This window comes from Notolabrus celidotus, chromosome 13 (genome assembly GCF_009762535.1).
Source record: "Notolabrus celidotus isolate fNotCel1 chromosome 13, fNotCel1.pri, whole genome shotgun sequence".
Lineage (NCBI taxonomy): Eukaryota > Metazoa > Chordata > Actinopteri > Labriformes > Labridae > Notolabrus > Notolabrus celidotus.
The window spans coordinates 12,558,628-12,570,920 of NC_048284.1; the positions used below are offsets into that span (position 1 = coordinate 12,558,628).

A 12,293-nucleotide genomic window follows, 5' to 3' on the forward strand; every position below is an offset into this window, starting at 1 on the left:
AATCTGAGAACATAATGAAAGTGTGTGTGTGTTTGTGTGTTTGCAGGCTGGCTGGAGGAGACCCGGCCCTATCAGACCTAGTGAGGAGACGCGAGGAGCTGGCCTTGTGGCTGCAGCAGACAGAAAACGCTGTCAGCTCCTTACCTGTCACCGCCACTGACGAAAACCTCAGAGAACTCAAGGTACGGCAGCACCTGAAACACGCACGAGTTAGTGCGAGTCCTGAGAGACTCTTGTTTGTGTTCCAGAACGTGGTGGAGTCAGCTTTTTTCACGGTCATCCCTGAAATGTTGTTCCTTTCTTTGTTCTTTTTCCCCTGTTTGCTTCACTCTGCTGACAAGTCTCTCCCTGGTGTCAGTCACAAGCAGCTACCTGTCAAACTTAGCAAACACACACTGAACAAACTTCACAACTTGAGTTTTAAACAATGAATTTTTATTCAAGGAAATCCAATCCCTTCTTCCGCTCCTTCCTCACAGACTCCTCCCCTGTGGAGACGCATTGAAGAAAATACAATGACCTATTTTATGTGCCTATACATTGTTTCACCGCTGACCTTCACAGTAAACCCCCTTGATTTCCAATTTACTTATTGTGCCCTCTTTTGTCAATACAGTGCCAAATCAATCCGTCTTTGTAATATTAAAGGTCAGTGTGTTTTTTTTTTTGTATCATTGCAGGCCCTCGCTGAGGAAATGGACGGGCACAACGAACGCCTCGGATGGCTGAATAAGCACGCCCCTCAGATCCTGGCCAGTCCAAGCATGAGCCCTCAGAGTCGAGACCAGCATGTGGGCAAACTGAGAGCCATCAATCTCAACTGGAGCAAGGTATACGCATCCTCATTGTAGAACACTGGAAAAAATGCCCCTCCAAAGACAAGAAAAAAAACTGATTTCAAGGAACTTTTACGTTGAAATAATCAAAAAAATCTGCCAATAGAACAAGTGAAAATTTGCTTGGCAAGATTTCTTAAAATAAGACGTAGTGATATTTTACCAGTATTATAAAGCTTAGTGTCTCAGAATAAGACAGGAATGATAACAATTAGTATTTATTCACTCAAAAAATGATTTTTGCACTAATACATTTCATGTCAACTTCTTCCTTTGAGATATATTCACCTTAATTTGAGTTGTATTATAGCGGTACTTCTCTAGGTTTAAGACCATCTTGTACTTGTAATAAGATAAAAAGTTTAATTTGAGCATTTTGAGATATAATGTCTTCTCATAGTGAGCTAGATATACTAATATTCAGTCATGTTGTCTTTTAGGATAAGCCAGCTATGCTCTAAAGTAGGTGTTTCATTGTGTGCATGTAGTTTGAGGATGTATATTTTTATCTGATTTAGAAGAAACAGTGCCAGAAAACTGTAACCCACCTTTAAAAACAATAACCTTTCTTTCTTTCTTTCTTTCTTTCTTTCTTTCTTTCTTTCTTTCTTTCTTTCTTTCTTTCTTTCTTTCTTTCTTTCTTTCTTTCTTTCTTTCTTTCTATTATCAATGGAGCTGTTTTCTGATAGACTCTCGAATAAAATGCATTTACTTAAATCAAGTAAAGGGTTTGTCTTAAATCAAGTTTATCCATCTTCTGCAAATAAACTCTCAGCTTGAAAAATGTATGAAATGTAAAATAAACCTTGTTTCTTCTAAATTACAACTCAAAAAGATCATTTCAAGATTGTTTGACTTAACAAGATATTTAAGATGTCTTAAAACAAGTACCTCTATCTTGCTCAAATGTTACTTGTTAAGTAAATTTATCTTAAATCAAGTGGGATAAGACATTTTGACTAGAAATGAGACGATTTCACTTGATAAGATTTTGAGTTTTTGCAGTGAAGAACTATGAATAGGACTACTGAGCAGTAACAGCAACATGTTTACACTGCTATTCTGTAACATTTCCTGTGACCTTGATTGGGATAGGCAGTATAGGTAATGAATGGATGGATGGATGCAGCCACACTGCCTCTTGTCTTCCTTGTTCTGCTGCTTTCCTTGTCTCCTTATTTTGTTTAATCTAAGTCCTTGCAAAAGCAGCTAAATTAAACAGGAAGGTTACAACTTTAAGCAAAATCAAAGATTGATTGATGAATATTTCTTCTGCAGGTGACCCACGAGTTGCTGGACAGAGTAGGGGAGGTGGAGTCCAACCTGCAGAGTCATGCACAGTTCCAAGACAGGATGAACAGGCTCACTGACTGGGTTGTCGTCACACACCAGACTATTGTGACCCGAGGCCTGAACCCGAGCCAAGCGCTGGTACACCCTCTTTATAAGTCACAAAAAACCCAAATAAACGAACCCTATCTTCACAAATTAAGTTCCTAACATGAGTCCCCCACCTGTTGCAGTCTCTGGAGGCCTCCATGAGGGACAGGAAGAGAGACCTGGAGGACCTGTTGGCTCATTCAATAGATCTACAGAGACGGCAGCAGCTGTTACCTCAGGAAAAGGTCCCAGCTTTATTTTGTTGTATGATTCAACACAGGAATATTGCTCATCGTAGCATATAATTATAGCACATTGCACTAAAACAACAGCACCACCTTTAATCAATCTGCCAATCGTATCACCTGCATTTTATTGAAGTTTAATTGGCAGTTCCATTAAATTTCAAACACTCTCTGATGCCCTGTGTTTATTGTTGATTATGTGTGTGTTCTCATGTGTGTAGAGTAAGGTGGAGGAGCTGGCATCCGATTGGAAAGCTCTGGATGTTCGACTGAGGGAGTCTCTCCAGCCTCCCGTCTCCCCTTGGATGCAGCACCAGCAGGTCGTCCAGCACCAGCAGTTCGGTAAACATTCCTAAGACTGTGCTTATTTCAACTCATGATTTCTCTCCTTTCTGCCTCACTAACTGATGAGAAGTCTCAACACGATGCTAATGAAGTGTTTAGCCTTTAATGAGACAGAGGAAATTAAATGTTGGATCATTAACAGGGAACATAAACACGTATTAAAGGCAGGTGCTGATTTCTTATTGTCCTCGCTAAATTTAGAGCATGATGAAATAACAAATAAGAGGTGAGCAACAAAGTCCTGGTTGTGCTAAAACAAACCCCAGTGCCTCATTCATCATGATTTGGTGTGATGCCACTTTCTCCTGAGAGCTCTCTGACAGCACCCCCTCTCTCCCCCAACGTCTTTAATGCTAGTTGCATCATTTCCTTTTAATGAACTCTCGATATGTCAACACAGCTTCCCGTTGAGTTCCCTGCTCTTGTTATTTCGCCGCCTCTCCAGTATCTCCGGTCCCCTCAGCCGTGCAGATGGCCAGCCTGGTGAGCGAGGACCCTCACTACCAAACCCCGCACACGCCCGACACCGTGGCGCCCACCGACCTCAACCAGACGGCCACCGAGCTGGCAGACTGGCTGCTCCTCATCACACAGATGCTCAAGTCTAATATCGTCACGGTGGGGGACACGGAAGAGATCAGGACCACTATGGGACGACTTCAGGTAAGACATGGGGAGCAGAAACGATCAGTTACCCTTTTATTAAGGAATTAAACAAACAAATATAATCCTTTATCTGACTTTCTGCGGCGTGTGTTTGCTCTTCATCCTTCCAGGTAACAAAAAGTGACTTGGAACAGCGTCACCCCCAACTTGAGGACATTTTCACTCTGGCACAGAACATCAAAAACAAGACCTCTAACCTGGATGTGCGGACATCTATAACTGAAAAACGTATGTATACAGTTGGACGGCTGCTTTAGGAGTTTCCTTGATGATTCGTTTACTTGTTTTATCCATCAAGTTCTAAGATTTTGTTCTTGTCGCTGCTTTAATTATTTTTTCTTACAAATGGTTTCTATCGTTGTCAATCTCTGCTTTTATTTAAGTTCAATTTTGTTCTTACCCGACACATTTTACCCTGCATGTTTGTATATAAGGAACTATCCAAATAGAGTGAAGTAAGAAAAATATGTCACCTGATAAAACATTTGATAAGACACTGTATAATGAAGGGACAGTGTATAGTGAGCAGGTCCTCAGGGGTAGAATGAATCAGAAGGTCTAAAACCCAGCTCTTATTGAATATTTAGCACTGAATATTGAATGCTGCTGAATGTTGAACGATATTGTTGACTTGAATTATTTGTTGTGATTAGCTGTGACTACATTATGTTTAAAAAAAAACCTGGCACTTTTTCTGGCACTAGATGGCAGAACCTGTGGCCAATCAACTTGAAGCACTTTGTGGCACTTAGTAAGGTTTTTCCCTCCAGTCTAAATTCTTGCTTGTGTTGTACGTCACTTTGGACAAAAGCGTCTGCTAAATGAAATTGTAGAATTGTAGAATTGTAGGTTGTTTTAGCAGATTGGAACCCTGACAGGGTGAGCAGGACCCAGACGCAGAGCTACATCAACCTGCTTACTTTACGTTATCCCACTGATTACATGTCTACTTACTACTAATTGAACACCACATATTGATTCAGACATGATTTTATTGAGTCAAATGTGGTCATACGTCTTCCATTGATTGATATTTAGAGATGGAGCTGTGTTCTTAGTAGTGTAGACTTTTTAAAAGAAGCTCACTTAGCTGCCATTGCTTACTTTAGTCAGATTTTTTCCAAGTAAAGTAAGGTGAACTGAGTTTCTTTGTTTGGTCCCTGACAGTCTATGACATTTTTTTCCTATTATCCATCTAGATACTGCAGTATCCTATCCTGTGTTCTTTTAAGAGTTCAAGCAATTCAATTCAATTCCAAACCTTTATTTATTCTCGAAAAAGACATTGCAGTTTCCCTCATTTCCAATGGTGAAGTAAAGTAAGGTGAACTGAGTTTCTATGCTTGGTCCCTGACACAGTCTATGACATTTTTTTTTCCTATTATCCACCTAGACACTGCAGTATCCTATCCTGTGTTCTTTTAAGAGTTCAAGCAATTCAATTCAATTCCAAACCTTTATTTATTCTCGAAAAAGACATTGAGTTTTCCCTCATTTCCAATGGTGAAGTAAAGTAAGGTGAACTGAGTTTCTATGCTTGGTCCCTGACAGTCTATGACATTTTTTTCCTATTATCCATCTAGACACTGCAGTATCCTATCCTGTGTTCTTTTAAGAGTTCAAGCAATTCAATTCAATTCCAAACCTTTATTTATTCTCGAAAAAGACATTAAGGTTTCCCTCATTTCCAATGTCGTCGAGATCACAGGCACATTAGAAACAACAAACAAACACACACAATCATTCACAAAATAATAGATTAATTAAAACAGATACAGTTTGAAACACAGTGGTCAGACATCAAAGTATTAAACTCTGCAAAAGATGGAATGGATATCAACTTTAAAGTCTGTTGGAAGGTGTTCCATGATTTAGGGGTATCAATGGAAAATGCTGATCGACCCAGTTCAGTATTAACTCGGGGTACTTTCAGAATGAATTTACTTCCAAATGTGGATTACTCTGTCACAGCAACCAGTTGTTGTGTCTTTAACCTCTCCTGCCTTTTCTCTGCTGTGTCACCTCTTTCCTTTATTGCACCATAAACACACAGACATAAAATTAAAAACTTGACTGTGTTTGATGGGTAGATATGATTACAGTAAGTCCACTGGAGTCTTTGATTAGAGCAATATTTAAAAAAAATGCTTAAAAACAAACAGATAAATAAATATATGGATGCAGTATAAACTTTAATTTAAATTAGATTTCACTAAGATTTCTGAACTGCAGCTATTTGAGATTTAAATGTTTTTTGTTTTTTGTTTGTTTCTAAATGAAACTTTTGAAGATTGCTTTGTTATAAAATAACATAATTACTTGCACAATGTTGCCTATACGGTATAAGTTATGTAAAAGGGTAGGCAGGATAAGCCTTGGCTTCGGCCTACACCTTTTTTGGTCAGCATGTGATTGGCTAGAATATATGTGGATGTGTATGCATGTTTATCTGTATGCATGAATGTACTTATGTAAGTATGCATGTACATATCGATATGTGTTTGTATGTTTATGTCTATATATATTTTCTGGATGAATCCCTCAGTGATTGTTGTGTTTTTTGCTTTTATTTGTAATTTTCACATGGCTCCTATGTTGTGGAGGGTCATGTTGATGCAGACCAAAATAAACCTAATCAATCAATCATATCCATTGCTACAGTGTGCTGATGAGAAATAACAGACTGCTGCTACAGAGTATTGACCAATTAGAATCTAGTATTTAACACAGCAATGTAATAGTACATAAAAGTTACTCCAAAGTGTTTCAGTGGAGCATACTTTGATCTAACTGGTTTATATTTATCCATTGGTTTATCATATTGTACAGTATATTGCTTTATAATGTCTAATTTTAAAGGTACCCTCACTTCTACTTGTAACCTTTTGGTGTACCCATCTGTCTCTGTCACTAGTGGAGAGGGTACGCAGCCAGTGGGACAGCACCCAGTATGGCGTCGAGGCACGGCTCCAGCAGCTGGACAACATGATTGGCCACAGCAACCAGTGGGAGGAGCAAAGGAAGGAGGTGAACGCTCTGATTGGGCACAACGAAGGACGATTCCACAACCTCCTTCAGCAGTCCAGAGATCCCCTGACTAAACAGCTTGCTGACAACAAGGTCAGGAGACAGTGTCACCGCTGAGCTTCATCAACATGTCCTAATGCATGTCCTTCTGTGTCCCTGTCGTTGCAGAGAGGGAATTTGTCCGCTCATTTTTTTTTAATGTAGAGGAAAATTGAAAAGTGAAGCAATCTTTATGAACTATTAGAAGTCCTTTGTAGCGCTTTATAAGTCTGTACAAGGTGGAAATAACGAAATCACCTCTCTGTAGTCTCACTTTGAACCTTAATAACATCCACACACTCACATCATCCATCATTTTAATTTGGAATGATGAATCCTTGAGAGTTTCTGGAAACAAATTATGCCCCATGATTGTGGGTGACTCATTACAGGAAGCAAACACTAGGGGGCAACTGAGTGCAACAGAATCAAGCATGCTGGAGACACATATCTGCTCCTGCTACGTGTGGTCCTGTAATGATGAGTAATCATCTATCTCAAATAATGCAGTGTACCTGTTTTTGTTAGAAAAGCAGTAGCCTCGGGGTCAAATATGGATGGTGTATTTGTTAAAGCTTAATTTAAAATAACAATGTGGCCTTATGAATAATAGTTGCTTCTTATGTAACCTTCTTAATTAAGTAGAGGTTAGACTAACAATGTCAGGAGGCTTAGCAGAACAGAAACAAATTCCATTGTGTTTCCAGTGCCTGAAGTTTAATTTAATTGCATTTAGTTAAGATAATAGGTCATTAATATTCTTGCAGAGCAATTTGTCTAACTCAAGCAGATACCAGGACACAATACACAGAAAACACTGCATGCAAATAAATAACAAACCCTCCCTAAGAGAGGATTGCCGGCAGCGCCCTTCATGGTGACACAGAGTGGCTCAGTCACATCTGTCACACTCTCAGTGTCACCGGGATCCTAATGCCTCCGTGTTGATCGTCTCACAGGCGTTTCTCCAAGACCTGGGCCGAGGCCAGGCTCCAGTTGCGGCCTTCAACGAGCTGTCCAATCATCTTCTGCAGGAGTATTCCACTGATGACACCCGCAGGATCAAAGAGGTCACAGATGCACACAATGCGGCCTGGAACAACATCAACAATAGGTGATCATTAACTCACTTGTTAACATGTACATACAGTTTGACTGTGATAAGATCAGGTTTATTACATGGCTTGGCTGAATTCTCAATTCTGATTGGTCACTTGTGGCATTTTAAAGGCTGTTGTTTTCTTATAGCAGGACGCTGAGGGCACCCAGGACCTTCATTTTAGAGCGCTTCACACCAGCATTTATTGTTGTTGGCTTATGATAGTTGCCCCACTACATTTCCGACCTCTACCATTGCTGTTGATAAAGTTGATATCAGAAGTCCCGCCCCTTCTTGATTCTGATTGGTGGGTGATCAAGACATGACATTAATGAATACGGCGGCGTTCTAAAAGTTGAACTGTTTTCAACTGAGGTCACTAAGATAAAAAAATCTGTAGATGCTTAGGGCTTTTTCAAGCTGAGGACACTGAGTGCTGGAAATGCTGAATCACATTTGGTTTGAATAAAAAAAAGGCGTTGCAGTGCAAAAAACCAACAATGATGCAAAAGAGTTTGAAGACTCATGAAGGAAAAAATGTCAAATCGACCTCAACAGTGACAAGGCATAAAATCCAAGACCTACTACGGTTATTTGTGCATCCCTGTTCACCTTGCATTACTTCACCATTGGTGGGAATATTCAGTTTTATGTGAGTGATAACAGCTAAGCGCACTGATTTTAGAAAGGCTGCAGAGTTAGTTGTTGCAATGGAAAAAGTATGAACTGTAGAGTCTGAGAAAAAACTTCTTAAAAGTCAAACATTTCTCTCAATTTTGATTGCTTTGATAAGAAGCTGTTTAAGAATCAGGTAAAGGCACAGTGAGCAGGTAGATACATTGAAAGAACTCCTTAGGGTGAGAGTGGAGAGGTCCTATCAGAGTTCAGTTCTGCAGTAACAACCTGCTTGTTCCTTAGTTTTCATCATTATAAGTATTTTTGTTTCCCCCACAGTCTGATATTTAACTCATATTAATCCTTTGCAGAGCAAGTGACCGTCATGCCCAGCTGGACAATGACCTAAAGGGTCTTCAGATGTCCCTCAGAGAGCTCGAGTCCTTCCTCAAATGGCTTCAGGAAGCAGAGACGACAGTCAACGTATTGGCCGATGCCTCCGAGAGGGAAGACCCGTCGCAGGAGTCCGCCCACACCAAGGAGCTGAGGAGACAACTGGAGGTAGGACTGAGAAAGACGCTCACACTGCGCTTGATCGTCTGTGTGTGTAATCTATTCACAGGTGCAAGCCTATTATCTCAGTGTCATCCTTCATTAACGCATCCTTCAACAATTGAAAAGAGTCAGAGCATGTGTGCATATGTGTGTGTGTGTGTGTGTGTGAGCCAAAGCTGCTGGTTTTAGGTGTGTGAATGGGAGGGCGAACAGAGGGCAGGTGAGTGCTTGTATGCACTGAGCGCGACTCATTGATCCCCTTGTCCAATGCTACTTAAGAATTCTGTGAGTGTGTGTGTGTGTTTGGGCTCACACACTTGTCATTTGCACAGACTTTTCCCCAGGGATCTGTTGACGCACGTCATCTTGTGCTTTATGTAACGTTTTGAAACCAAAATCACTTCACCTCAACCTTTAAAAAGACAAAACCAGGACGAAGCTTCATTTTAAACATTGTTCTCTGAAGTCTTTCACTGACAGTCTTATCCTCTCCAGTCTTTAGGAGTTTACACTGAAGAGTTTTCATTTACACAACCTTGTTTCTTTTAGAAATGATCAATGATTTGATGTGAAGATGTGCATCCAAGTCGTCCCTGTGAAAATGCTGCAGTGTCATACATCTTTTAGAGATGAAGGTTTCAGTTCACATTCTTTGTTTCATTTTCATGAATGCCACGCTGATAGTACTCCCATTTGTTCCTAATTATTAAGAACCAGGCCAAGGTCGTAGAGAAAATGACACTGAAAAATTGCATGAGTGCCCACAAAGATTTGGGAGAATTCATTCCCTTGGTGGGGACGTGACATGAAAAGACTTCAGCAGCTCATTCCGAGGTCTGGCTGGATTTGTTCTTTGTCTTGAGTAGGGATGCAAATTTTAAGTGTTCTCCGTGATCTATCTTTGGAAACGTTGACAATCGTAGATGTTTCCTTCGACAAAAACAATACCAAATGCTTTTTTTTTAAAAACCTAAACCACATTTTCCACAGCAACACAAGAATATGGATGATAGAAAGGGGTACAAAATGTTAACATGCTGAATATCAACGGTTGGAGCAGGCTCCTAAAAATAATCTCGGCTAACAAACAGTCATATAAAGTGAAGGCTCAGACTACAATATGTAGAATAACTGCAACAAGAGAACTAAAGAGAAACACATTTCAGACTCAGTGTCCAGTTTTCTGTGTCTGATCTGCAAGCCACATCAGAGCCATCCAACAACAAATTCTTATTTCCAGTGACGACCTGGCAATAGGCACAGCCTTTTGATGGGTAAAGGGTCAGGGATAACAGTAATGATAAAAATAAACACAGGGGTAAAAACTTAAAAGACAAGTTAAACATGACAGGACAGAACAGAGAAAATAACGAACAGAGACAGCAGGAGTCCAGGATTAAAAGCAGGTGCAGGAGTGTCCATGAGAGAGTTCCTGAGGACTGATTTTGAGATGTAGTGGACCAGCTTTAAAGTTTTCTGTAAATTATTCCAGTCTGTGGGAACAGCAGACTGAAATGATGACTGACCAATGACTGAATGTGTTTTGGGGATTTTCAGCAGAATAAGGTTGGCTGAATGTCCTTTGTTAAGTTCTCAACCTTTGTGTGTCTGTGTCGTTGCTGGACACTGTTGTGTATTTATTGCACCCCACATTAAAAGCACTGGGGAGACCTGGAGAGTCTCTGCGATGCACAACACCTTTAGTCAGCTGATTCACATTGAAACATGCTTTAATAGTGTAACTTCCCTCATAGCTGAATGTAATATAAGACGACAAAAAGCACATTTCGGTAAGTTCTTAACAATCAATTAATCGCTACTCCATTAATGATTAACATCTCTAGTCTGAAGAAATTCTCTGCCTGTTATGTTAATCCATATTTGTTGTATCAAACATAATCCATCATCGTAAGCCCTTTCAGAGTTTCTAAGGACACATTCTTTATATTATTGGATTTTTATTCCTAAAAAGTCTGTCAAAGTCCTCTCAAAGGTTAAGTGTATGGGAAATATTAGAAAGTTTAAGTATCAGTCAGAGGATAACATCTGGAGCCTCAACAGATCAGTGCATCTCTCTGAACCGGTCAATGGACTCTGCCTTCCCTTGTTTTTGTTCTTTTAGCTAATTTCCATCCCTTTGTCTCAGTGAGACTGATGGCACTCAGGCCTAGAAGGTAGGATAATGAAACTGACTTTGAGCTACAGAGGACGTGTGTTGACACAGAAGGTCTATTATTAACTCAGAATGACTGCTCTGCCACTGCTGGGTGTCGAGTTACTTTAATCACAATTTTTGGCCACAGGCTGCTGTCACTTTGGCTGCTGTTTTCATATTAAGCCTACAGTTACTGAATAATGGGACGCAGTGACAAATACGAATGAGGCGCATTAATGAAGTTCCTGAAATGCAGAGGCAGAAGTCATACCATGCTGATGCAGTAATGATATGCTGGACCGCATGTGTCTCTGACTTTTGTTAAAAGCAAACTGTCTTGGTGGTTAAAACTAATTTGGAGTTATGAATATTTTTTGGCTTAGACTGAGACAATATAATGATTCATCTGTCTCGTTTGTCTGTGAAATAGAAATTAGTTACTAACTTTTCCTCGCTCAACATAAGATCTCTTGAAAGGAGGAACAGCTAGCTTTAGCTCTGTCCAAAGTTTGGAATTTGTCTTTCAACAAAAGCTCATAAACGAACATTTTTATCTCTACAGATAAGAAAACTGATTACTTTCTTTTGTTTTTCCTTAACCCTCCTGTTGTGTTGCGGGTCAAATTGACCCTTTTTAAAGTCTATTTTAGGCCAATATATGTCTTCTAAACTAGCTAAGCGCAGCATAAAAATCTGGGCAGCATGTGACAGAAGAGGTGTTGTGTAAATTTTATCAACATCACTTCATAAATATATATATATATATATATATATATATATATATATATATATATATACATATATAAATAAAATAAACAAAAATCTATGTCATGTAAAACTATTGTATATATATTTAGGGCTTTCCAATGTACATTATAAAAAAGTTTTAACATGAATTTAAATGAAAAACGAGTGAGTTATCCTCATTGAACCATGATCTGTGAGCATTAAAGAACACCAATGGACTAAATTTTGATTTAAATGGTTAGTAATCGAGTTAAAAATTAGGTTAAAAAAAATGTGTATTGGGATTTTTGTTGGGGGTTCTGACACTTTTATATAATTGAATATGCCACGGGTCAAATTGACCCAGGAACATTAGTGCTGTTCCAGAGAAATGAACGTAACGGGAGGGTTAAAGTAAATTTACTTTATGTGTGTATGTGCGCTTGGCTAAGTGTAAAACATAGCATTCGTTCGCAGTAAACTCCTGCTAGCTAAGAAACAATTAGCGCAGCAAACTCCCAGCTTAACCAAACATATTTTAACTTTATCATTTCTTATGTTATGTGTGCTTAGAAGAAACAAGACACAACCTCTTAACTGGAGTG

At 39.4% G+C, this 12,293-nt stretch overlaps 1 protein-coding gene across 2 annotated transcripts in view; it reads left to right on the plus strand.

Moving 5' to 3' along the window:
- Positions 1-12,293, plus strand: part of utrn (utrophin) — a 281,528-nt gene that overhangs the window by 97,204 nt on the left and 172,031 nt on the right. For both annotated transcript variants that reach the window (XM_034699118.1, XM_034699119.1), the window contains exons 46-55: positions 47-182; positions 681-830; positions 2,115-2,267; positions 2,360-2,461; positions 2,683-2,803; positions 3,252-3,469; positions 3,583-3,700; positions 6,387-6,592; positions 7,498-7,652; positions 8,624-8,813. In XM_034699118.1, coding sequence (XP_034555009.1) covers positions 47-182; positions 681-830; positions 2,115-2,267; positions 2,360-2,461; positions 2,683-2,803; positions 3,252-3,469; positions 3,583-3,700; positions 6,387-6,592; positions 7,498-7,652; positions 8,624-8,813 — 1,549 coding nt within the window. The remainder of the gene's footprint in view (positions 1-46; positions 183-680; positions 831-2,114; positions 2,268-2,359; positions 2,462-2,682; positions 2,804-3,251; positions 3,470-3,582; positions 3,701-6,386; positions 6,593-7,497; positions 7,653-8,623; positions 8,814-12,293) is intronic.